The sequence below is a fragment of the Oncorhynchus clarkii genome, chromosome 16, assembly GCF_045791955.1.
Source record: "Oncorhynchus clarkii lewisi isolate Uvic-CL-2024 chromosome 16, UVic_Ocla_1.0, whole genome shotgun sequence".
Taxonomy (NCBI): Eukaryota; Metazoa; Chordata; class Actinopteri; order Salmoniformes; family Salmonidae; genus Oncorhynchus; species Oncorhynchus clarkii.
The window spans coordinates 38,012,943-38,040,462 of record NC_092162.1 but is presented as its reverse complement, the minus strand read 5'-3'; the positions used below and the strand labels follow the sequence as shown (position 1 = coordinate 38,040,462).

Sequence of the window (27,520 nt, the reverse complement as noted above, 5' to 3'; positions counted from 1 at the left end):
TAGTTGGTAACATAGGTAAGATGTTTTATATTCATCATATGTTTGTAAGTTATTTCTCATCAGAATGTTTATTTTTGTATAATACTGTGGCGGGGTTTGCAGTTATCTGGTCTCTGTCAAGACTACGTTATTTGGGCGGGGAGAGGGGAGAGGTCAAGCTTGTATCTCTTGGCTCCACAATGTCTGTGTGCCAGTCAATGTGTCTCTGTGATCTTGTCAAGATAGGATGGATTTGATATATGCCTGTTGATGTGAGGATTTGTTTAGGTTCTGAGTTTGAGAAAATAACATAGTTTAGGAGACAAAGCTGAATGATAAATTATGCCGATGCTGACTGGCTATGTGTGTCTTTGCTATAAAGGATCTCAGTTGCAATGTGTAAGGGACTCTCAGAGAATTCATTTATAGACACTGAATTGATCTGAGAGTCACAGGGTTGTGATGGAGCTCATATAATTAAAGATGGACTTTGTGATAACTAACTCTGACTTGTGTGTGGTTTGCTCTCATGATTTGGTAAATACAGGAAATTTCCACGACACACCTCAGGAGTAAATTTCAGTTGGCTTTTCATAGCCGATCATTCAGAGTATCTCTAGAGTTGAAAACAGCTGGTCTGGGACAGGTAGCATGTCCGGTGAACAGGTCAGGGTTCCATAGCCACAGGCAGAACAGTTGAAACTGGAGCAGCAGCATGACCAGATGTACTGGGGACAGCAAGGAGTCATCAGGCCAGGTAGTCCTGAGGCATGGTCCTAGGGCTCAGGTCCTCCGAGAGAGAGAAAGAAAGAAAGAGAGAGAGAAAATAAAGAAAAGGAGGAAGAGAATTAGAGAGAGCATACTTAAATTCCCACAGGACACCGGATAAGACAGGAGAAATACTCCAGATATAACAGACTGACCCTAGCCCCCGACACAAACTATTGCAGCATAAATACTGGAGGCTGAGACAGGAGGAGTCGGGAGACACTGTGGCGGGGGAGGCACACGGGGAGATTGGCACAATTTTTTTTTTCAAGCTGTCTCTCGGGCTTCTGTCGTTGTCTTAACTCCTCGTATCGTCGCCTTTCCTCATTTGCTGCCTCCGCTTGCTTCCATGGCAGGGTCTTGTCCCCTGCCATTACCTCCTCCTAGGTCCAAGATGTCCTCCACTCCCTTTAGACCTGAGCCAACTTCCCATGCTTACCGTGTGACCGGTCAGGCACCGTGTTATGCGGTGATGGGCACGGTGTGCGCACAGTGTCTCCAGTGTGCATTCACAGCCCAGGTGCGCTCTGTGCCAGCTCCCCGTAGTTGCCGTGCTAGAGTGGGCATTCAGCCAGGATGGATTGTGCCGGCTCAGCGCTCCTGGTCTCCGGTGCGTCTCTTTGGCCCAGGATATCCTGTGCCAGCTCTACGCACGGTATCCCCAGTTCCCCAGCACAACCCAGTGCGGCCTGTTCCAGCTCCCCGCACTTGCCGTGCTACAGGGGGTATTCAGCCAAGACGCATTGTGCCAGCTCTACGCTCCAGACCTCCAGTGCGCCTCCACGGCCCAGTATATCCTGTGCCGGGTCTACGCACTATGCCTCCAGTGCGCTTTCATTAAGTCCAGTGCGTCCTGTGCCAGCTCTCCACACTCACTGAGCTAAAGTGGGTATCCAGCCAGGACGCGTTGTGGCAGCTCCACGTACCAGGCTTCCAGTACGTCTCCTCAGTCGGGTGAGACCTGTTCCGGCTCCACGTACGAAGCCTCCAGTGATGATCCATGGCCCGAAGCCTCCAGTGATGATCCATGGCCTGACGCCTCCAGTGATGATCCACGGCATCAAGCCTCCAGTGATGATCCACGGCCCGGAGCCTGCAGTGATGATCCACGGCCCGAAGCCTGCAGTGATGATCCATGGCACCGAGCCTGCAGTGATGATCCATGGCACAAAGCCTCCAGTGTCGATCCGTGGTCCGGAGCCTCCTGCGACGTTCCCCAGTCCGGAGCCTCCAGCGACGGTCCCGGTCTGGAGCCTCAAGCGACGGTCCCCAGTCAAGAGCCTGCAGCGATGATCTATGGTCCGGAGGTCCCGGCGACGATCTCTGCACCAGAGGCGCCACCGAAGTGGGGGGAGCCTCAAGCGGAGCAGGGTCTGCGTCCCGCACCGGCACCCCCACCCAGAGTAGATGCCCACCCTGACCCTCCCTTATAGGTTCAGGTTTGCGGCCGCAACTTTGGGGGGGGGGGGGGGGGGATACTGTCACGCCCTGACCTTAGAGATCCTTTTTATTCTCTATGTTTGGTTAGGTCAGGGTGTGACTCGGGTGGGAAAGTCTATGTTTTCTATTTCTTTGTTTTTGGCCGTGTGTGGTTCCCAATCAGAGGCAGCTGTCTATCGTTGTCTCTGATTGGGGATCACATATAAGTTGTCATTTTCCATTTGGGTTTTGTGGGATCTTGTTTTCTGTTCTGTACCTGACAGAACTGTTCGCTTTTGTTTTCGCTTTGTTATTTTGCTTGAGTGTTTTTTTGATAATAAAATCATGAACACTTTCCACGTTGCGCTTTGGTCCACACCTTTCGACGAGAGCCGTTACAACTGCGGAATATTCTGAGGCCAGACACCCGGACAGCTGATGAAACAGTATTTCTGTCTGTAATAAAAGCCATTTTGTGGGGAAAAACTCATTCTGATTAGCTGGGCCTTGCTCTCAAGTGGGTGGGCCTTCCCAGTCATGTGAAATCCATAGATTAGGGCCTAATTTATTTATTTCAAAGTACAAACTGTAACTCAGTAAAACAATAAACCTAAGATAAATACATTAAAATATATGTATAACTAATTTCAAGAGGGTGGGCTAAGACTGACTAATTTAAAAGCACTTGATGCGACCTTGAATACGTCATGAATACAGCCATTCCGATTTTTACACAAAACCTCCTCCTTTTTCGTTATTATAACCATTTCTCTACCAAAACAGCACAATGTCTTTTTACAATGCATCTCCATTCCTCCAGGAGCCAATATAATTATGGTTACACTTCAAATTCTATCCACACGAAAATCCTGAGGAAATTCTTAAGAAACTCATTTGGTACAATGCACATATTGAAATTGATGGACAACCTCATTTCTGTTTTTACACATTTATTTTCTAAATGGATGGAAAGTTGATTTTGAAATATTGTGTGGAACCTTTGGGGATATTTTTACAAATCATACTCAATTGGTGTCTGCTATAACCCCAATGGAAAGTTAAGATGAAAAAAGGAAAGCACAACTTAACTGTATGTCGTCCTAATATAAAAAAAACTATAAATGGATATAAAAGATAAAATACATTCTAAAATATACCAATTTACTTTGAATTTCCATAACCTATCAGTGATTCCATACAAATTTGAAACGTATTGGGAAGATATCTTTGACAACACAATAAAATAAAAGCAAGTCTTCAATTTCACACGCAAAACATCAATAGATACACATTCAAGAGCCTTTCAGTTAAAGATATTGTATAAAATTCTGTCAACAAAGAAAATGCTTTGCATTTGGGGTATTGAGCAAGACTCAAAATACAGATTCTGTCATGAAGAGGAGGACATACTACATTTGTATTGGTAGTGTTCGACAGTGAGCTTATTTTGGCTACAGGTTCAAGGCTGTCTTCCCCATCACTGCATCAAACTACATATTAATCCTCAGTTTATCATCTTTGGTGAACTCGATGTCAATAGTCCTTCAATTAACAATACAATACTTCTACTGGGTAAAATATTCATATCAAAACACAAAATTCTACATCTCTAACACTCAACCTTTTTAAACAATTTGTTAGAGACTGATTCATCCTTGAAAGTACAATTGCTCTAAGAAATCAGAAAATTTAACAGTGTCAAAGAAAGTGGGAGTATTGGGAAACTCTTTCGCAGAGGTGGGACCAAGTCATTGTTTTACAAGTCACAAGTAAGTCTCAAGTCTTAGCACTCAAGTCCCAAGTCAAGACAGGCAAGTCCAAGTCAAGTCTCAAGTCTTAAACTTTGAGTTTTTTTACCTTTATTTAACTAGGCAAGTCAGTTAAGAACAAATTCTTATTTTCAATGACGGCCTAGGCAGAACGACAGATTTGTACCTTGTCAGCTCGGGGGTTTGAACTTGCAACCTTCCGGTTACTAGTCCAATGCTCTAACCACTAGGCTACCCTGCATGTAATACTGTTTGATATTTTTAAGTTAGTATATTACATTTACACAAATCATGAATGCTTTTAAAAATATATTTACTACTTTCCAAATAAACTTTATATTTCCATGGAAATACATGGTTAGCCATAAGAAAGAACCCCCCCCCCCCCCATAGCGATCTACTATCGAGGATCGCTATGGGGCGCAATCGAGCGATGTAGGCTTGTACACAATCGCCCAACCTTAACACACAGTAGGCTAACATATGTCAATGGCTTTAGGAACAGCAGTAACATTTAGGCAGGATTTAGGCTACCAACTGCCTAACCAGTTATAGCTCAATCTTGGGTGCAATGATCACGTTCCCGCACTGACTGACTGTGTGGAGGCTCCTTAATTTAACGTTACGTTAGCCAACATGCTACACTATCAAAGTTATGAATGATATAGCTATTGGCTATATCAGCCACGACTTAGCGTTCTTTGTGCAGCTTCAAATGTCGAACAAAGTTGGAAGTTGTTGCGCCTCCGTCTGTAATTTTCTTCCCGCATGTTTTTCAAGTTGCAATCCGTTTTTTGTTGATACAACGTAGTCTTTATATCTGAAAATAATAATTTTGGGTATCATCTTTCCAAGGGCTCCATCTGAATTCCCCCGCCGACGTTCCTCTGCACTGCCACGCGCAACTTTTTCTCAGCTGGCAATTTGATTGGCTGCTGTCCGATTCAAAATAATCCATTAAATGAAGAGTTGATGCGCTGCACACTTTTTTTAATAGCACAATTTTTAATATTTGGGCTTTGGGAGGGTATCAAGTCAGGTCGAGTCAATAGGCTCAAGTCCAAGTTAAGTCACGAGTCATTGGTGTTGAAGTCAAAGTCGAGTTGCAAGTCATCATATTTGTGACTCGAGTTTGACTCGAGTCCAAGTCATGTGACTCGAGTCCACACCTCTGTTCTTTCTGGCATATTTTTTTTTAACTAAGTCGACTAGAGTTCTATTGAACAATATTACTTAAAGCAAATATATGTTATTAGAAGGTAGTGTTGCACGGGCTGGCGCATATGGTAACTATTGTCGCCACACACTACTTGAGAACTGAATAGGAACAGTAAGAGGAACTACAGAATTCACATTTCCATGGTGGTAGTCCGTGGTAGTACTAGATTACAGACGGTCAAATATAATGGTATCAGGGCCGACTCCAGGCATAAGAAGCATAACCGGTGACATGACTTCCTCCGAAGTCGGTTCCTCTCCTTGTTCGGGCGGCGTTCGGTGGTCGATGTCACCGGTCTTCTAGCCATTGCCGATCCACCTTTCATTTCCATTTGTTTTGTCTTGTTTTCTCACACACCTGGTGTGTAACCCTCTGTTCCCCCCATGTCTGTGTGTGAAATTGTTTGTTGTAAAGTCCTTGTGCACTCTGACTGGTTCGTGACAGGTTATTTTATACCCATGTTTTGTTGTTCTGGGTGCCGTTGGTTTTGCATATTAAGCTGCTCCGGTTATTACCCAGTTCTGCTCTCCTGCACCTGACTTCCCTGCAGCCAGTCACGCACCCCTTACCACCGGCCCCAACCCCCAATTTTTTTGTTTTGTTATTATTATTATTATTATCATCATTTTGGGGGGGGAACTCCGTCAGGGTCTCAATTTACTGTTGAGAGTTAGAATAGTAGAATACACAAGGTGCAAGGTGGAAATTTGGTTGTGCATCAGCAGTTTTAATCTTGTTTTGTCAGTCACTGATAGTCACTCAATCAGCTAAACAGTTAACAATATTTAGATTGGTAAGTTAGTCTAGCCTGTTATCTAAACTTGTAGTAATCATGGCCAAAACCAGGGGCGCTCCATTGATTTTGTTAGTCACTCTTGCTCAGATAGCATGGCATAAGTAATGGCACATTGGGTAGAATCGCAGGACATTTACTTTAAGACTGAGCAAATGTCTCTCTGTCCCATTGCAAAATGAGTAAAATTGCTAAATGTTCTCTCCACCCAATGGCAAAATGTGTAGAATTGCAGAAAATGTACTTTAAAATGAAATGTTTTCTCTCCGCTGTCAAGAGGGGGGTGCACTAAAGGCTAGGCAGGCCGTGATTGGTACCTTGGCCCTTTTCTATTGGAGTGCAATGGAGCCAAATGTTCTGTTTTCTCTTATCAAAACTGGTTGAATTGCTCTTTTAACCCTGTAGGCACCTACAACATTCCACAGGTGAGAAAAATGACACAGTAAACAAGAGAAAGTACTAACAAATGAATTATGCTTTTTTGGGAGGGATAAAGAAAATATGCATGTTCCCGCCAGTGATGTGTTTCCACCAACAACAAAAAATCAGTGTGCGATGAAGTAATACACACAAAATGTAATTTTTAGCGTAAGTTTTCATGTAGCATGGTTAATGTAATGGAAATATAGCTATTGAATGTAACAGGGAAAACTGTGTGACCTGGATGAGCTACCATAAATCAAGTGCAAATCAAAACTCTCCGCAATCTATGCACAATGCTCATTCAAAAATGTTGCTATCACTGGCAATAATCAGTGCAATACCAAAGTATTATGTTGATTAAAACTTGTAAATAGGCTTATTAAGTCAACATCATAGGCAACTTCTCAATTCAATGTGCATTGAAGTTCAGACAGTTTAGGCAATAAAGACTAGACCTGGCTTTATAAAGAAAACAGGCTTATGAAATGTATTAATTCATACAGAGCATTTAAAAGTGGCTAAAGAGTCAAAGGAATCCAATATTTTGACATGACAATTTATGCGAATTAACCTGCAGGATTCAACATCCAATCAGAGAGCAGCATGCAAATGTTGCAGACAGGTGAGAGATGAGGGAGGGGTGGATATTTTGGGATATTTTTTTAAAAACAGTAGCCTACCTGTCACAGACAAACTTGTTACTGTAAAGGGAAGGACTTTACAGATACCGAGAAGTTTTGCTGGCGAGTCTAGTTCCCTATCTTATTGGTCTTATCAGAGCGTTATGGTATCTGAACAACACTGAAGATGTAGGCCGGCATTGTAAATAACAATTTGTTCTTAACTGACTTGCCTAGTTAAATAGAGGTTACATTTAAATAAAAAATATAAGGAGACATTGTTCTTAGAATGGAGCTGTTATCTTGAGAGTTCATCAATTGCATGGAATTATTGGAGTAATGTGTAGAACACGTTGTTTTACCCTTGCCGACATTCTTCTGCGATAGTGAGATAGACAGGATTGTAGTTCTCTATATATGTTTATAGAGATACATGTAGTATGGACGTAGATCCAGTACGGTTGGAGTCCAGTCTATGGGTCGGTAAGAAACGTTACCGGGCAGCACTTACTGGCTGGCACCTCAACTGGACTGAGCTTGATAAGAAGAACCGCGATAAGAAGACCGGTGAGTGCCTTTTATCCTTTTATCAATCACTTTCATCATGCACGGCATCTATGCGACTCGCTCTCTTTTTTTAATGCGCACATTTCATTATATACATTTATTTAAAATAAAATTGTATATAGGCTGGGCTTATATAAGATTTATATAGGATTTAATCTGAAATTGCCTGGTAATAACTGCACAACAATCTCTTTCACTCTGAGATTAAAGGAAATAAAAGGAACACTTGAGTAGCCTCATATGGTATGATTCCATCACACCAGCGTTACCAATGCTTGTAAGTAGAGCGAATGTGTTCTATGCGACACTAACAGAAAGTCACCAAACCTGTCTTGGGGACAGGTTATACAGCACCAACACGAAACACAATTTACAGATAACTTAACACGGTTAAAACAAAGAAAACACATGCACATGCACAGTACACACACACAAATCAAGAGTCACATGAGCCTTATTAGGTTAAAGCTTTTTGGGCGACCCGATCAAATTCACATAGAAATATGTGCTATAGATCTGCCATTTTCATTGAAAGCAAGTCTAAGAAGTGGTAGATATGTTCTATGTGCGATATTTCTATGCTTCCCATTCTTAAAGGTGCATTATGCAGAAATTGCATAATAGTTTTCCTAATTTCAGTTCATTGTACCATCTAAACCGTTGTGAAATATATTTTCAATTAGCACCTGAATTTGGTAGGGTCACTCAAAAAGTTACCTATTGCAGTAAATTTCATTTTTTGCTCTTTTACTTTGGGTTTTGTACACCAGCTTCAAACAGCTGAAAATGGTTATGTAAAAGTCATTTCACAGCGGTTTAGATGGTACAATGATTCTGTACACAATTAATGCTTGTTTTGTCACCAATTAAAATTAGTCGAACTAGGCAAGTTCTGCATATTGCACCTTTAAAGGCAAAATATCATAATGGTGTCTGTCTGTCTGTCTGTCTGTGATCACAGTTTCAGTACCAGTATCTGAGGTCATTGGTGTGGAGGAAGGGCGTGTGCAGGTTCTACCCCAGAGGTCAGTAGCTGAAGACACAGACAGAGAATTCACAGGTGAGTTATGTTACTACCCCAGGTCAGAGACATGAGCGGGGCCAATATTAAACACAATACAAAATACAACTAAAACAAGATCTTTGTAGGGGGGAAAGTCAGTAAAATGTCCATATAAAGAGTCAATGGGATAATCAGTAACAACAATAATCAAGGGTAAAAATAACCAGACAATGGACAACAATAATAATGGCATAGAGGACATGTGAAGGTTGGTCTGTCAGACACTGTCCCTCATTTTATGGCAGGCAGCAATGTAGGGCACTGCCAATGCACAGCTCTCTGCATATTCCCCAAACAGGACAGCTAACCTATTCTCATCAGAGAGGTCTTTGAAACCTTGAATAAAAACTTTCAAATTTGGGGAAAGGACACTAATTGTTTTGTCAGGAAATGCAGCTCTATCTCAGGTTCTACTGTGGTGCAGTGGTTGCACAGCCTTTCTTCTACAGGGAGACAGGTTTTCCCGTGTCTATCCTTCTCCGTGGCAAGGTTGTGCTCACTGAGCCTGAACTTTGTCAAGGTTTTTCTGAAGGTTCTGATCAGTACCATGGTTTGCCATGGTGTACTGTCGATTTAGGGCCAGATAGCACAGCATTTTGCTTTGTGCTTTGTGCTTGTGTCTCCCAGTCGGTAAGGTACTTTTATTTTGACTGTGCTGTAATTTGGTTTATTTTGATTGATCTTTCTCGCTCTCTCTGGCTGACTCTCTCAATTCAAAGGGCTTTATTGGCATGGGACACATACTGTATGTTTACATTGCCAAAGCAAGTGAAATAGATAATAAGCAAAAGTTAAATAAACAATCAGAAATTAACAAGTAAACATTACACCCACAAAATATTATGGCTATGTACAGTGTTGTAACAATGTGCAAATTGTTAAAATACAGAAGGGAAAATAAACATAAATATGGGTTTCATTTGTTCTTCACTGGTTGCCCTTTTCTTGTGGCAACAGGTCACAAATCTTGCTGCTGTGATGTCACACTGTGGTATTTCACCTAATAGATATGGGAGTTTATCAAAATTGGATTTGTTTTTAAATTCATTGTGGGTCTGTGTAATCTGAGGGAAATCTCTCTCTTTCTCCCCCTCCTGACTGTGTGTCCTGTTCTGCAGTGTTCTATGTGAAACGCAGCAGCAGCGGTAGTCCCTATGGGTTGTTATGGCGCCTGGGCAGGACCCAGTTCTGCTGTCCCAGTAGGGACCTCAGAGACCAGTGGATGACCCAGCTGAGGATTGCCCTCAAAACACACAGTAAGGATAACGTCACTTGTCCCGAGAAAGGACACCAATTAAATAAAATGTAACAATTCAACTGTATTTATTCCCTTAGGTTCAAAGGCAATGCAAGATCAAAGATCATGTCCTCCAGTATTAACATTGTAGTAGGATGTCCCTTGTGGGCATTCGTACTTATCCACTACATATAATCCACTATGTAGCCTGACTTTATGGCTCATAAACACAGGCATACTTTTATTTACACATGCTTATGTAGTGTGAATGTCTGCCTTCTGTCGTTTCTCATGTTTCCTCCTCTCTGCCTCTACTTTTCCTTTAATTTGCTCTCTTTCTACCGACCTGTCCATCCTCTCATCTCCTCTCCCAGGCCCCTCTCGCCCTCACAGGCTGTTGGTGTTCATCAACCCGTTTGGAGGAAAGAAACAAGGGAGGCAGATCTATCACTCTCTAGTGGCCCCACTGTTTGAGCTGGCAGGTATCAGCTCTCATGTTGTAGGTGAGACCCGTGTGAGACAATAGTAACGCCGAAAATTCTGTGACTTACTTCAACTGGTATAACTGGTAGTTAAGTGTATTTTGTGTTTTGTCTATAGAAGGTGCATTGAAAACTGCATTGTGTGTTGATATTGGCGTGATATTGGCATGACTATGCTCATACTGACATGGTCTATTGCTGTGTTTCTAAAAATGCTGATTTGTTTTTGTAATTTAGTGACAGAACGCGCCAACCAGGCGAGAGACCACATACTGAAGAAAGACCTGACTGGTTTTGATGGGTACGTCAGACATTACAATGTTGTCATGTAAACAGTAACACTATGGCAGCCAGTTAGATCCACACAAAACAATCTGTTAATAATATTAAACTGGGGGTATGTCCCATAAGTCTACTATTTGGCACCCTATTCACTATTTAGTGTACTACTTTTGACCAGAGCCCTATGGTGGGTTCTTGTCAAAAGTAGTGCACTGTGTACGCAATAGGAGGCCATTTTAAACATACCTGGGATTGGATTTAATCACATCACTGACTGTTAATGTTTGTCTCTACCTCAGTGTGGTGTGTGTGGGCGGGGACGGAATTTTCAGTGAGCTGCTGCACGGTGTTATTGGCCGAACACAGCAGGAGGCAGGGCTATCGGAGCATGACCCCTCCGTAACGCTACAGTCATGTGATCTTCACATTGGCATCATTCCTGCAGGTGAGATAGACATTATTGGTTAAAAATTAAAGGCATTTGGTTGATATAAACATTTCTGACTCAATTTATTGCATCTCTCCTCACATCTTCTCCCACCTCCTCAAAACTGCAGAAAGAAGTGTATGTTCTCTTCAAGTCCTTTTGAAGTTTTGAGGAGGCGGCGAGGAGGGAGGACACAAGGAATCGTGAAAGACTTAAGACTTAAGATTCACCTTGACTATAGAGTTGTGTCCTATATGAGACTGATATGAGTCTGTGTGTTCTCTCCTCAGGCTCTACAGACTGTGTGTGTTTCGCCACTGTGGGAGTCAACGACCCAGTGACCTCTGCTCTGCACATTATCATTGGTGAGATATGATCATAAATGAACACATTTATTAAAACATAATAACACATTTTAGATGACATTGTAGTTGACTTTGTTATACAGTATCTATAGCTCTGGTGTTACTTAAAATCATTTTAGCCAACTAAACAGAATCGCTTTACTGGAGCCATATGCAACCATTTTGGCAGTCATAAGCAGCAGCATCATTTTACAGGGGCAGAGTTGTGATGTTCATGCCAATATTCAAAATCATGATCTAAACTAGGGGTGTCAAACATAAGGCTCGCTGGCTGGATCCGGCCCACAAGGGGGTCCAAACCAGCCCGCGGTCGTTTGAGTAAAACATATTTTTTTAAATGAAATATTTTTTTGGGGGGGAGGGGAAACAAACTCAATATCCTTTAAAATGACTAAAATCAAATCGAATCTGTGCAGAAATTGTAATTGAACTTACAGTTTGACTGTCCAGCTCGCTAATAATCTCTGAAAGGAAAGCTAGAGAGTCAGGGAATATAGAAAACTCCCAAAATGATGGATAGAGACTAGTTATATTTTATTGACTCTGAGGAAATATAACACATTTTCAGTGCGGCCCTCTGGACCTCGTTGAAGAACGAATGTGGCCCCCGGGGCAAAATGAATTTGACACCCCTCTAAACCCTCCTTGTCCTTCACCTTCCCACAAACCATTGCAGGAGACTCTCAGCCTCTGGATGTGTGTTCTGTCCACCACCGCTCGTCTCTGGTGCGTTACTCTGTGTCTCTGGTGGGGTACGGGTTCTATGGTGATGTGCTGGCTGAGAGCGAGAGACACCGCTGGATGGGGCCTCTCAGATATGACTACTCAGGTACATATGTAATGGAAAATTAAAGCAATAATACTTGTTGAGGAGGTTTGCATTCATGTGATTATTGGCACAATGTGATGCGGTCACTACGTATGAAGCAAAGCTGAGTGGTCTAATATTGCAGACATATCATAGATGGTGCCTCACAGACAGGACAACTAAGTTAAACTGTATATGGAATGTGACTCAAGTATATGGAATGGAACCTAAAACAGAGACACGTCATTATATTGAGTTGTTACTGCAATACTTCTTAAAGGGATTGGTAATTCGGGATTTCATTGAATTGGCTCACGAAACTGCCTCTAACGTCCTTCATACTGGACACAGAGACATAAAATGGGAATCCATGAGTTAATCTGACTCCGGAGAAGTAGATAAAGGGACCTATTACCAAAATCCCTAAGTATCCCTTTAAAGGATAAGCTCTAAGAAGTAAGTCATGTCTATTATGCTGTATCAAGACAGTATCAAGCTGTATCAAGACAGTATCAAGCTGTATCAAGACAGTATCAAGCTGTATCAAGACAGAATATTCAAATATATACAGTACCAGTCAAAAGTTAACACACCTACTCATTCAAGGGTTTTTCTTTATTTTGACTATTTTCTACATTGTAGAATAATAGTGAAGACATCAAAACTATGAAATAACCAAAAAAAGTGTTAAACAAATCAAAACGTATTTTAGATTTTAGATTCTTCAAAGTAGCCACCCTTTGCCTTGATGACAGCTTTGCACACTCTTGGTATTCTCTCAACCAGCTTCATGAGGAATGCTTTTCCAACAGTCTTGAAGGATATGCTGAGAACTTGTTGGCTGCTTTTCCTTCACTCTGCAGTATAACTCATCCCAAACCATCTCAATTGGGTGAGGTCAGGTGATTGTGGAGGCCATGCCATCTGATGCAGCACTCCCTCACTCTCCTTTTTGGTCAAATAGCCTTTACACAGCCTGGAGGTGCATTGGGTCATTGTCCTGTTGAAAAACAAATGATAGTCCCACTAAGCGCAAACCAGATGGGATGGCGTATCGCTGCAAAATCCTGTAGTATCCATGCTCGTTAAATGTGCCTTGAAATCTAAATAAATCACTGACAGTGTCGCCAGCAAAGCACCATCACACCTCCTCCTCCATGCTTCACCGTGGGAACCACACATGCGGAGATCATCCATTCACCTACTCTGCATCTCACAAAGACATGGCAACAACAAATCTCAAATTTGGACTCATCAGACCAAAGGACAGATTTCCACCGGTCTAATGTCCATTGCTCATGTTTCTTGGTCCAAGCAAGTCTCTTATTATTATTGGTGTCCTTTAGTAGTGGTTTCTTCACAGCAATTTGACCATGAAGGCCTGATTCCCGCAGTCTCCTCTGAACACTTGATGTTGTGTCTGTTACTTGAACTCTGTGAAGCATTTATTTGGGCTAAAATCTGAGGTGCAGTTAACTCTAATGAACTTATTCTCTGCAGCAGAGGTAACTCTGGGTTTTCATTTCCTGTGGCGGTCCTCATGAGAGCCAGTTTCATCATAGCGCTTGATGGTTTTTGCAACTGCACTTGAAGAAACTTTCAAAGTTCTTGAAATTCTCCGCATTGACTGACCTTCATGTCTTAAAGTAATAATTGACTGTCATATCTCTTTGCTTATTTGAGCTATTCGTGCCATAATATGTACTTTTACCAAATAGGGCTATCTTCTGTATACCACCCCTGCATTCCAGGTGACTACCTCATGAAGCAGGTTGAGAGAATGCCAAGAATGTATATTTTGATTTGTTTAACTTTTTGGGGTACTACATAATTCTATATGTTTTACTTCACTATTAGTCAATAATATAAAAAATAATAATAAAAAAAAAGAAAAATCCTGGAATGAGTAGGTGTGTCCAAACATTGGACTGGTACTGTGTGTGTGTGTGTGTGTGTGTATATATATATATATATATATATATATATATATATATATATATATATATATATATATATATATATATATATATATATATATATATATATATATATACATACTAATTATTACATACTAATTATTAGAGAAAATCTATCCTCTCTCTTCCTCTGTGTGTTTCGGTCTCCATGTGTTTACAGTATGAGTTCGAGACATATGATGGCTGCTAACCCCACTCTTCCCCCAGGTGCTATGGTGTACCTAAGTAACAGGAGCTATGCAGGCGTAATTCAGTATCTACCAGCAGACTCCCAGCTCTCCAGCCCCAGGGACAATACACGCTGCCTCTCTGGGTAACTACTAACTATATTTCTTAGAGAATAAAGACACTCACTGCCTGGTACAAAGATCCAAAACAACAAACTGGCAGTTACAGCAGATGAGGCTGATCAAGGGACGAAGGAAAGGATGGTCCTCTTTATCTGTTAAAGAGGTTGCACATGCTCCTCTGATTGAGAGAGTGCGTTCTTGACCACATATTGATAAGCTTAGCATTAACAACTCGCTGATGGTAACAGAGGGGGTTCTGACATCGCTACCCATCTCAAATATAAGGTCCTGAAAGAAAATAATTGCCTTTGATTTCATGGTACCTCAACCATCCCAGTCCAGTGGAGAGAAACTGTTCTCGGAGCTAGGATACATCATCAGAAGGCGAAAGTGACACAGCCTCAATTCACTCAGTCACTTCCACCTGCAACAGAGACCCTGGTGTTGGGTGTACATCTGTACCTTAAGGAGGGCAGTTTCCATGCCAACGTAGAGCAAGCTGATCCGGAAGAAAGGAGAGACAGCACCTCCTTGGGAGAGGATAGAGACACTGGTGCCTGTGAAAGAAGAGTGTAGCCTACCTCTGTGAAAGACTATACCCAATGTCTTTTGTCTGAAATAACTGCCCCACGATCTGTGAGGGAGTGTAAGTGACTGTGAGATGCTACAGTACAGGACGCTGGTGTCTTTGACAGACTCTTTTGTATGTGATGGATAGTTACCCCCAAGGGAGTGCGAGATGATGATACACATATGAATGGAATGTATGGCTGTCAGGAACATGTGCTGTTGTTACATCACTGAGTATATTACACTATACCTATGTCACGTATAAAACAAGTAATAGTTGGTAATCTGTGTGTTCCAGGTGCAGTGTGTGTTCTAAAGGCACAGAGAGACTGTTCCCCCACTCTCCAGGTGCTAGTTCCCTCTACAGCTCCCACTTCAGTCAATTCAGCAGTGACACTGAGGGTAAGGCCCTTACAAACAGTCTATAAAAAGTTTACACAGACACTAAAGTCTACACACAGTGTACACCCAGTCTACACACATCCAATGTAATGCATGGAGGTGGTTCAATGAACCACACTGTGGTGGTGAGTAACTTTGCCTGATACTGGAAGACTTATGTTAGCTCTCAGAGTTAATGCCTTGGCTTTAGCTCAGTGGGCTAACAGTATTGTGGCATGCAGGAGAGCAGGGTTCAAACCCTGGTGTGCCACAGAACTTCCTCTGCTCTCTCTGCCCCGTGCTGCAGGTGAGTGGGTGAGTGTGGAGGGCCGGTTCAGGGCTGTGTCCCTCACCTGTATGTCCAGCTCCTGTCCTCGCAGTCCCCTGGGCCTGTCCCCCTCCGCACACCTGGCCGATGGGACAGGTGACCTGATCATCGTACGGGACACACACCCCTTAGGGTTCCTTACCTTCCTACACAGACACACCAGCACACAGGACCAGGTGAAGACCACCTCAGCGAGGCCACAAGAAATGTAGCCAGACTAAAAATCCAAACTCTGCAGCCATGACTGCCCGCTACATTTCTATTGTACGTGGACTGGCTTGCCAGGCTTCAAGTACTGCACTGCAGTATGGAAATATCAGTTATCTGAGACAGAAATATTTCAATAGATGCATAAAATGTCTTTCCTATCTGCTGTATTTTAGTTTGACTTGCCGTTCGTGGACGTCCACCGAGTGAAGGCAGTACGCTTTTCTCTCCCTACCGGAGAAGAGGAGGACAGGGATGAAGAGCGGGAGAGAGTGAATGATGGAGGGATGACAGAGGAAGGAAAGAGACCAAGCCGAAGCGGTTCCCACAAGCACCTGGTAGAAAGAGGAGAGGAGCGAGGGCAGAAAGACTTCCTGTGTGGTTTGTGCTGCAGTAAGGCTCCTGCAGTGTCTGTGTGGAACTGTGACGGAGAGATACTGCCTCACACTGAGATCTCCTGCAAGTAAGGGATGACTCATCAGATCATGTAAATCACAAATTATTGTCTTACCTGACATTAAAGATTCAGTGTACATTTAGTAGTCTGCTTTAGGCATTATCTGGAGACTCTACTACCCCTTTAACCCTCTTGACTCAAAGTCTAGCTCAAACTGTTCAGAGTAGACAGACAATTACGTGAAAAGTAACTATTTTGGCATCCTTTCATGTGTGACAAACACAGGGACTGACAATAGCCTATCTACCGCATATGCGAACGACCGATAAAGGAGTTTGGACTGTGACGCAGTGGACTGTGACGCAGCCCATGCAAAAAAAACAGGAAGTCTCTAGAGTAAACACACAGGGTTTGTGATCTATTATATTAACAAGATGGTAGACTGACCGCTCTAAAAATTGAAATGTATGCCCGCAAAGGCAAAAGGCAGGCAGGAGGAGGCCAGATCAGGTGGGAACATTCTAGCCAATGAGGGGGCAATAACACGTGTGAACAACAGGTACAACTCCAATATACAATTGTTTTTCTAAAAGTTACGAGAATGTCATATCAGTACACTCGTAACAAACTAAAGCATTATGAAACTTCTATTAAAAAAAAATAAGCCTCACCTATCAAAATAGTAATTCACTTTTATCTTGACCAAAATCGACAGTCTCTCATTGGCCCCCATACTAAACCTCGGAGTTGATCCCTTGCTTAAAATCAAATCAAATTTGATTTGTCTCTTGCTTCATAAACAACAGGTGTAGACTAAACAGAGAAATGCTTATTTACAGGCCCTTTCCAACAATGCATAGAAAGAAAATAAAGAAATAATAGAAAAGTAATAACACGTAATAATAAATACATGGGTAACGATAAATTTGCTATATACACGGGTTGATGTGCAAGGGTACGATGTATCTTGAGGTAGATATGTACATACATTTAGGAATAAAGTGACTAGGCAATGTAATGGGCCGTACGCATTACCCTCTGTAGTGCCTTGCAGTCGGATTCCAAGCAGTTGCCGTACCAAGCGGTGATGCAGCCAGTCAAGATGCTCTCAATGGTGCAGCTGTAGAACTTTGTGGATCTGAGGGCCCATGCAAAATCTGGTCAGGCTCTTGAGGGTGTAGAGGAGTTGTCGTGCCCTCTTCACGACTGTGTTGGCGTGTGTGGACCGTGATAGATCCTAAGCGATGTGTACACCGAGGAACTTAAATCTCTCGACCCACTCCATGATCAACTCCTTTGTCTTGCTGACGTTGAGGGAGAGGTTGTTGTCCTGGCACCACACTGCCAGGTCTCTGACCTCCTCCCAATAGGCTGTCTCATAGTCATCTGTGATAAGGCTTACCACCGTTGTGTCATCAGCAAACCTAATGATAGTCATGGTTGAACAGGGTGTACAGGAGGGGACTAAGCACGCACCTCTGAGGGGCCCCCGTGTTACTGGTCAGTGTGGCGTATGTATTGTCGCCTACCCTCACCACCAAAGGGTGGCCCATCATCAAGTCCAGGATCCAGTTGCAGAGGGAGGTGTTCAGTCCCAGGATCCTTATGATGAGCTTAGAGGGCACTATAGTATTAAACACTGAGCTGTAGTCAATGAACAGCATTCACACCCAGGTGTTCCTCTTGTCCAGGTGGGAGAGGACAGTGTGGAATGCAATAGAGATTGCATCATCTGTGGATCTGTTGGGGCGGTATGTGAATTGGAGTGGGTTGAGGGTGTCTGGGATTATGGTGTTGATATGAGCCATGACCAGCCTTTCAAAGCATTTCATGGCTACAGATGTGAGTGCTGCAGGGCAATAGTCATTCCTGGGCACAGGGACTATGGTGGTCTGCTTGAAACATGTAGTTATTACAGACTGGGTCAGGGAGAGGGTAGAAAATGTGAGTGAAGACACTTGCCAGCTGGTCAGCGCTTGCTCTGAATACGCATCCTGATAATCCATCTGGCCCTGCATCCTTGTGAATGTTAACCTGTTTAAAGGTCTTACTCACATCGGCTATGGAGAGCGTGATCACACAGTCCTCCGGAACAGCTGGTGCTCTCATGCATGGTTCAGTGTCGCTTGCCTCGAAGCGACAGAAGGCATTTAGCTTGTCTGGTAGGTTCACATCACTAGGCAGCTCGCGGCTGGGTTTCCCTTTGTAATCCGTGATAGACGGCGCTGTAGGATTCGATTTTAGTCCTGTATTGATGCTTTGCCTGTTTTAATGGCTCGTCAGAGGTCATAGCAGGATTTCTTAGAAGCGTCCAGATTAGTGTCTCGCTCTTTGAAAGCAGCAGCTCTAGGGAAGGATATACATAGTCAGTTGCACAACTGAATGCATTAAACTGAAATGTGTCTTCCACATTTAACCCAACCCCACTAGCCTTTTAGCTCAGTGTGGATTTTGCCTGTAATCCATGGCTTTTGGTTGGGATATGTATGTATAGTTACTGTGGGGACTATGTTGTCTATGCACTTATTAATGAGTCCGGCGACTGATGTGGTAAACTTCTCAATACCATCGGATGAATCCAGGAACATATTCCAGAATCGCCTCTCCCCCTCTAGTTTTATGTAATAAAACATTATTATGTCAGGACACTATTGAGGGCACTACTGAGCTGAGCAGTGTTGTATTTCTCTGGCCTGGTAATTCATACACCATAGTAGCTGAAATCGTGCTGGAAAGGACTTTGTGAGAATTTTGTTTTTGGAGCCAGCACAGTATTGTTAGGATCAGCACGATCCTAACACTCTGTCCTCATTTCTCTTGTTGTGCTGTTCCTTCCTTCCCTCCCTCTCTCCCTCCCTCCCAGGGTTCATGGTCAGCTGGTGCGTCTGTATGCCCGGGGCATTGAGGACGGATCAGCCACTCCCACCAGGAAGTGCCAAGACGGACACAGGAACTGCAAAGGGAGATGTGTCCTCAACAACTGAGGAAGCCTGTGTTAGGGTCCATTCACACTACTTGTAGAGAAAAACACTATGCCAGAGATGACGACATTAATGATTGGAATCAATGATTTTGCCGGGTACGACCAATGAAATGGCTTCCTTTCTGTTTCCAGTGTGAGTATTTCAATACCTAAGTCTTAAGATGGAGGTTTGAATATGAAGGCAGTTATAGGAATACTTTTTTCTACATAAAATGCCTTGATGCCAGTAGCCTATGACATCTTCTATGACGTCTTCTGTTAACATGTTATGTTCACTTAAGCAGTTTTTTGCAGTTATGAAAATGTTGTACACACAACAATTGAAAACCTAATAAATGTACACACCTTTTTACTCTGCAGAATGTCGAGCTTCCACATGATTTATTGTTTATCGTAGAACTGACATCCCTCTGGCTTAACAATTACATTTACCTGAGGAATCTGTGGCTTTGTATGTATACAATAGGACAAACCTGTTTTTCTTGAACCTTAAGATCATCTCCTTGAAGCACAGTGTTGATCTAAGTAGCAGAGAAGCAGGGCAGATGAACCAACAAACAAACATTCCATTCAGTGCAGCTTGATGAATCAGCCATTGTCATTGTTAAGGTAGTAACATACATTTGGGGTCTTTCAGTCCTTCTCCTTCCTCTGGCGCTTCCAGCCCCAGAAGTCAGTCAGTCAGTCTGTCTGTGTCTGTTTATTGTTGAAATGACTGGAGCAGTGTGTGTGGTGTGTGTATGTGTGAGTGTGAGTGTGTGTGTGTTGTGTGTGGGCTGTAGAGTGAAGGAATACTCAGAGCTGGGCCATATACCTGGAGAGAGAGGAACAGAAAATAGTGTCAGTCATCAGCCAATCACAGCGGAGCAACTTACGCCTAGAGCAAGCCTGGACTGAGTGATAGAAATGTAGGAACAGTAGATGGAAATATAATTAGTCAGGTTTCTAGTTTAGAAAAGAGAGTTTGCAAATTTGGATGGTATTATCTGATTATATCCCAATATGATTTAATTTTGGTTAAAGACAACTACGTGATTTTCAAAGGGGGGATTTGAGTAGACAGTGGAGAACTTTCTACCTTGCTGGATCATGGTTTGCACTCTTCCCACCGGGCACAGACGTCAGTTCAACGTTTAGTTTTGATTAAAATGTTGTTGAGTTGTCAACTAACGTGAATTCAACATGAAATCAACTGAACATTTCACAATAACATAGGATTAAGGTAAAAAGTTAGGTAAAAAAATCAAAATGCCCTTACTTTGATGAGTTTTTGCAAATCCAATCAGTTTTACACATTGATTCAACGTCATCACATATATTTATTTTGTTGACATTACATGGAAACAATGTTAATTCAACCAGTTGTTCCTCAGTGGGTTATCTCCTCTGCTCAGGCTCTCCACTGTGTTTTGGAACACAGCCTCACAGGCATTAACATAGCACCAAGAACCTGTCTGTCTCACGACTTCCGCCGAAGTCGGTCCCTCTCCTTGTTCGGGCGGCGTTCAGCGGTCGACGTCACCGGCCTTCTAACCATCGCCGATCCACTTTTAATTTTCCATTTGTTTTTTCTTTGTTTTACACACCTGGTTTCAATTCTCCAATTACATGGTCATTATTTAACCCTCTGTTTTCCCCATGGTTTTTGTGCGTGTTTGTTTTCTGTATTTCGGTCCTATTGTGTGGGCTTGGTATTACTACATGTATTTGGTAATTTTGAGTAAAGTTACTTTTATTACTCATCTCTGCTGTCCTGTGCCTAACTCCTCTGCACCAGCTACACCCAGACCTTTTACAGTCTGTCTGACTGTTTCCTGCTTTTCTCGCACTCTTTACCCTTTGTAGTGTGTGAAACTACAAAATGTATTGCGGCAACCTGCACAATGTTATTAACAATACATTATTTTGATACATTGTAAGAAATTCAGTATTTTCCCACACTCTACCCCAGCCAGATGCAAATTGGGCAAGGGACACAACAAATACATAGCTTTGCATGTGTGGCTTCTTGCCACAATCAATCAGTATGGCAAAAATTATCTCTGCTCAGAGGGCCTAGAAATAATTTTGTTAGAGAGAGAAGCTAGTGTGGAAGGAGTGTCTTCCAATTTGGAAGATTAAGAATTTTAAGAATATCAGGATCATGTCTCACAATTTGGAGTCTGTCAGTGAGTTGGAAGAAGGTGATGAGATTGACCCTCAGCCAGCCCCAGGACCAGCCCGTCAGCAACCAGCCCCAGGACCAGCCCGTCAGCAACCAGCTCATCAGCAGCCTGCAGGAGGAGAAATATGGATGTAAAAAAATTGTGAAATTGAATGGTCTTCTTGCCTAAGGAATGAGCCATCCCGCATGGCTGCCAATGTGATAAGGATGCAACCAGGGCCGACGCGCATGGCGGTTAAGTTCTTTTGAACTGTTCATCGCAGACACCATCCAGATAATCATTCTGGACTGCACTAATTTGGAGGGAAGGCGTGTTTTTGGAGAGAGATGGAAGGAGATGGACCAAACTAATTTACATGCATACTTTGGGGTTCTTATCCTTGCTGGTGTTTTCAGATTCAATGGGGAATCCACAGAATCCCCGCGGGATTCGCCAGAGAACTTTTTGCATCCCACAGGGATTCCCCATTGGATCTGAAAACTGGCAGAGAACTTTTCTGTGCTACAATGTCTCTGGAAAACCTCCACATTATTTCCAGGATTAACTGCTTCGATAACCGAGACACCAGACCATCTCGGCGGCCGAGAGAAAAGCTAGCTGCAATCAGGTCAGTGTGGGACAAGTGGTTGGACCGCCTTCCCCTGTTTTACAACCCTGGGCCAAACATTACTGTTGATGAGCAGCTTATGCCATTTAGGGGCCGCTGCTCCTTCAGGCAGTACATACGGTCTAAACCCGCAAAATATGGAATCAAGATCTGGGCTGCCTGTGATGCTGCTTCATCATATGAGTGGACCTTGCCAGTGGGGAACTGGGGAAGTCAGATGAAGGAGCCCCTGAGAAGAACCAAGGGAGGCGGGTTGTCCTGGACGTGACACAGGGACTTCGTAGCCACAACATCACATGCAATAACTTTTTTACTTCGCACAAGCTGGGACATGAGCTCCTTAAGAGGAAGCTGACAATGGTAGGAACAGCACAAAAATACAAGCCAGAGCTCCCACTTCAGCTGTTTAATACACAGAACAAGCCTACCAATTCCTTGAAGTTTGTGTTCATGGCCCACATGTCTCTAGTGTCCTAAGTGCCAAAGAAAGGCAAAAATGTGGTATGCTGCATAGAGTATGCTGCATAGGGATGGGAGAATCTGTGGCCAGGAACATAAAAAAACAGAAATCATAACGGATTACAATGCCACAAAAAGAGTGGTGGACAATTTAGACAAGCTGGTGACTGGCTACAGCTGCAAAATAACCCTACGCTGGCATCTTGTGATATTCTTCAACATCTTGGACATCTCGGTGTACAACGCGTTTGTCATCTCACATGGGCTTTCGCCTTGTCTAATATTTCAACTTATATTGATTATTCTTTCTACTTCAAAGAGAACAGTATAGGTACTGAGAATCATCAGATGACTGGAAAATCACCTACAACACATGGCCAAATATTTGACATGTATGACACTGAAAGGGCTTGTGCACAAAAGCTCTTACAGGGTATCTCATGAATCCCAACTTTATATGAGAAGAGATTGACTCATCAAAGATCAGTAGCATGGATGAAGTGAATTTATTTTCTCCGTCCACCATACAGGTCAGTCAACGTGCACCAACCACTCCATCGATGGGTTCAGTTACATCTTTTGCCTTTCTTTCTTGCGCCACCCCAGAAATAACCTCTTGCTAGGCGCCCTGCTCCGAAAATCTATATAGGAAACATTCCACTCCGCTATCTTTTCGAGTCTTAAAACACACTTCTTCTTCTCCGCAGACACAAACAAATCTAAATAAAGACCACTTATTGTGACTCTCGCACTCTCCGACTCCACACTTTCCTTCAACACATTCCAGATTGTCCTGGAGACATAAAATGTATTTTTACAAGTAGCATTGATCCAAAACGCTCACTCTGACTAAAAACGAGTCTATTGGTTTCCAATTTTCCAACACAGCTTTACTTCTCGTTTCCCTTTTTCTTCACCACTGTAACCCATTCATTCTCACTTTCTGTACTATTAGCTTCACCTGACTCACTAGCAGTTTAAAACAAAACCTGTTTCCTTCCATATTCTTCTTCTGTGGACTTTAAATGGCAGTTGGCAACCAAGGTGCAATGCCACCACCAACTGGACTGGAGTGTGGACCTCAGTTCATCTTTTAATCACCCACGTGGGTATATGCTCCTGAAACCCAATGAGGAGATGGGAGAGGCGGGACTTGCAGCAAGTCACATGTCAAAAATAGAACCAAATTCTATTTTAGTGCCTGGGTATGCAGACGCTCGTTGAAGTGCGCAAGCAGTTTGGATGAAATTATTGTATAACAAATGTATTTTGCAACACAGGCAGTGTGGTCAGCATGGAAGTCATGCTCTCTGGTAAAGTATTTTGAATGTTTTTATTTAGACAGGAGTAATTATATAATTTGGGCAAAACATCAATTTAGGCGAAGCCAGCGTCCTAACAGTGCTTTGTGCACCAGCTAACTTTCCTTTCCAATTTGCAAGAGGCTGAAACCAGATATCTGTCTATAATGATGAGTGCTAATGTCTCCATCTAAGCAATTGTAGTCATTATCCCAAAGGAGGGAAGGCAGGCGACAAGCTTAAGTCTGCACATTATGCCCTTAGAAATGCATTGGGCTTATTCTAGACAAACTTTGGTGAGAGTGAGCCCTCTCGCTTCTCCTCTTCCTCTCTGCTGAAACTCTCTCACCGGAGAAAGCATCCTGGTGAACGAAACAGTGCCCCTCTGTCTTACTATGTATCTGATGCTGTCTGGACAGAAATAGGAGAAATAATAGCCATACTCTTTTGGTCCAGACAGCATCAGATACATGGTCTACACATACTGAGACAGTGAGGTGCTGTTTCGCTCGCTCGGATGCTTTATCTGAGATTGATCCGTCTTTCTGTTGGTTGCGGGTTCTCGATCACATATTTAGTTCAGTTACCTTCACTTTGTTAAGTACAGGAACAATGGTGGACATCATGAACCAAGTGGGGACAACAGACTGGGATAGGGATAGATTGAATATGTCCACAAACACACCTTGCGAGATTTAACATGCTTAAATGTCTTACTCATGTCGGCCACAGAGAGGCGGTGGCCACGTTGGCGGCTCTGTGTTTTCCTTGAAACGGGTGAAGAAGGTGTTTAGCTTGTCCTGGAGCGAGGCATCGGTGTCTGCGATGTGGCTGGCTTTCCCTTTATAGTCCGTGGTTGTCTGGAGTCCCTGCCACATACAGAGGACAGGATCCAAAAACAACTGTTCCTGTGTGGCTGAGTTGGTAAGAACATAGCACCAATACTTGACTTGGGCAGGAGCTCACCGGAACTGAGTACCGGAATCTGAAATGTTCTACTGCTTGAGCTCCTGCATTTGCACATCCTGCTCCAAAGTATTGTGGAGCTCCTGCACCTAAATATAAATAGTACGAGTACTGGCACCCAAATTAATACTGGCACCTACATTGCCTTCAGAAAGTATTCACACCACTTAACTTAACTTACTTACAGCCTGAATTTACACAAAATAGCCCATAATGTCAAAGTGGATTTTTTTAAATAGATGACTAAAAGCTAAAAGTATTCAACCTTTTTGTTATGGCCAGCCTAAATAAGTACAGGAGTAAGAATGTGCTTAACAAGTCACATAATAAGTTGCATGGACTCACTGTGTGCAAAAATAGTAGTTAACATGATTTTTGAATGACTACCCCATTTCTGTACCACACACACACACAATTATCTGTAAGGTACATCAGTTGAGACCAGGGAGGTTTACCAATGCCATGCAAAGAAGGGCACCTATTTGTAGATGGGTACAAATAAAAAAAAGCAGATACTTAATATTCAATTGAGTATTGTGAAGTTATCACTTACGCTTTGGATGGTGTATCAATACACCCAGTCACTACAAAGATGCAGACTACCTTCCGAACCCAGTTGCCGGAGAGGAAGGAAACCGCTCAGTGATTTCACCATGAGGCCAATGGGGACTTTAAAACATTTACGGAGTTTAATAGCTGTGATAGGAGAAAACCGAGGATGGATAAACAACATTGTAGTTACACCACAATACTAACTTAGAGTGAAAAGAAGGAAGTTTGTACAGAATATTTTCAAGCATGGTGGTGGCTGCATCATGTTATCGTTATTTTTGTCATCGGCAAGGAGTTATTAAGGACACAATTAAATGGAATAGAGCTAAGCACAGGCAAAATCCTAGGGGCAAACCCGGTTTAGTCTGCTTGGCAACAGACACTGGGATACAAATTCACCTTTCAGCAGGACAATAACCTAAAACACAAGGCCAAATATACACTGGAACTGCTTACGAAAATGTCATATATATATATATATATATATTTGTAATAATGACAATTACAACAATACTGAATGAACAATTAACATTTTTATTTTAACTTCATATAATACATAAATAAAATCTATATAGTCTCAAATAAATAATGAAACATGCTAAATTTGGTTTAAATAATGCAAAAACACAGTGCTGGAGAAGAAAGTAAAAGTGCAATATGTGCCATGTAAAAAAGCTAACGTTTAAGTTCCTTGCTCAGAACTTATGAATGTTGGTGGTTCAATATTCCTAGTTCTTCAATATTCCCAGTAAAGAAGTTTTAGGTTGTAGTTAATATAGGAATTATGACGCGTTGACTATTTCTCTCTATACCATTTGTATTTCATATACCTTTGACTATTGGATGTTCTAATAGCCACTTTAGTATTGCCAGCCTAATCTCAGGAGTTGATAGGCTTGAAGTCATAAACAGCGCTGTAACTCAAGCAATGATAAGAGCTGCTGGCAAACGCAGTAAAGTTTGAATGAATGCTTACGAGCCTGCTGCCTACCAATGCTCAGTCAGACTGCTCTATCAAATATCAAAACATAGACTTAATTATAATATAATAAACACAGAAATATGAGCCTTTGGTCATTAATATTGTTACGGTTTTCTTCGGGTGAAAGAGAGTCGGACCAAAACGCAGCGTGGTATTCTTGATACATGTTTAATAAAGACGACAACACGATCAATACAAAAACAAGAAACGGACCGTGAAAACCTATACAGCCTATCTGGTAACAACAAACACAGAGACAGGAACAATCACCCACGAAACACTCAAAGAATATGGCTGCCTAAATATGGTTCCCAATCAGAGACAACGAAAATCACCTGCCTCTAATTGAGAACCAATTCAGACAGCCATAGACTTACCTAGAAAACCCCACTAAGCCACAATCCCAATACGTACGAAAATCCCAAGACAAAACAGCCCACATAAAAAAAACCATGCCACACCCTGGCCTGACCAAATAAATGAAGATAAACACAAAATACTTCGACCAGGGCGTGACAAATATGGTCAAATACGTAAACTATCATTTCGAAAACAAAACATTTATTCTTTCAGAATAATACGTAACCGTTCTTTATTTTATCGAACGGGTGGAAACCCTAAATCTAAATATTGCTGTTACATTGCACAACCTTCAATGTTATGTCATATGTAAAATTCTGGAAAATTAGTTCGCTATGAGCCAGGCAGCCCAAACTGTTGCATATGCCCTGACTCTGCATGCAATGAACGCAAGTGAAGTGACAATTTCTCTGGTTAATATTGCCTGCTAACATGAATTTCTTTTTTTTTCTTCTTTTTAAAATATTTTTTCTCCCCAATTTCGTGGTATCCAATTGTTGTAGTAGCTACTATCTTGTCTCATTGCTACAACTCCCGTACGGGCTCGGGAGAGACGAAAGCTGAATGTCATGCGTCCTCCGATACACAACCCAACCAGCCGTACTGCTTCTTAACACAGCGCGCATCCAACCCGGAAGCCAGCCGCACCAATGTGTCGGAGGCTACACCGTGCCCCTGGCAACTTTGGCTAGTGCGCACTGCGCCCGGCCCGCCACAGGAGTCGCTGGTGCGCGATGAGACAAGGAGATCCCTACCGACCAATCCCTCCCTAACC

General features: G+C 42.6%; 1 protein-coding gene across 2 annotated transcripts; it reads left to right on the top strand.

Annotated features, from left to right (window-relative positions):
* Window positions 1–7,089: 7,089 nt before the first annotated feature.
* On the top strand, window positions 7,090–21,016 carry LOC139367586 (ceramide kinase-like). 2 transcript variants are annotated; one of them, XM_071105844.1, is made up of 13 exons: window positions 7,090–7,557; window positions 8,519–8,617; window positions 9,739–9,876; window positions 10,232–10,360; window positions 10,577–10,640; window positions 10,921–11,066; window positions 11,339–11,413; window positions 12,090–12,242; window positions 14,405–14,510; window positions 15,356–15,459; window positions 15,746–15,942; window positions 16,150–16,436; window positions 19,234–21,016. In XM_071105844.1, exons 1-13 carry the CDS (start codon window positions 7,431–7,433, stop codon window positions 19,352–19,354), a joined length of 1,746 nt encoding a protein of 581 aa, XP_070961945.1. In that variant the 5' UTR covers window positions 7,090–7,430; the 3' UTR covers window positions 19,355–21,016. The 2 variants fall into 2 exon arrangements, with proteins under 2 accessions (XP_070961945.1, XP_070961946.1); XM_071105845.1 differs by having other exon boundaries at window positions 16,150–16,460; window positions 19,234–19,354.
* The last annotated feature ends 6,504 nt before the right edge of the window (window positions 21,017–27,520 follow it).

Bases quoted from the DNA above. Each gene is read 5' to 3' on its own strand.
- LOC139367586 (XM_071105844.1), top strand. From the start codon at position 7,431: ATGGACGTAGATCCAGTACGGTTGGAGTCCAGTCTATGGGTCGGTAAG. The intron at 10,641-10,920 runs GTACGTCAGACA...TCTCTACCTCAG, and splicing joins GACCTGACTGGTTTTGATGG to TGTGGTGTGTGTGGGCGGGG. The intron at 11,067-11,338 runs GTGAGATAGACA...TTCTCTCCTCAG, and splicing joins CATTGGCATCATTCCTGCAG to GCTCTACAGACTGTGTGTGT.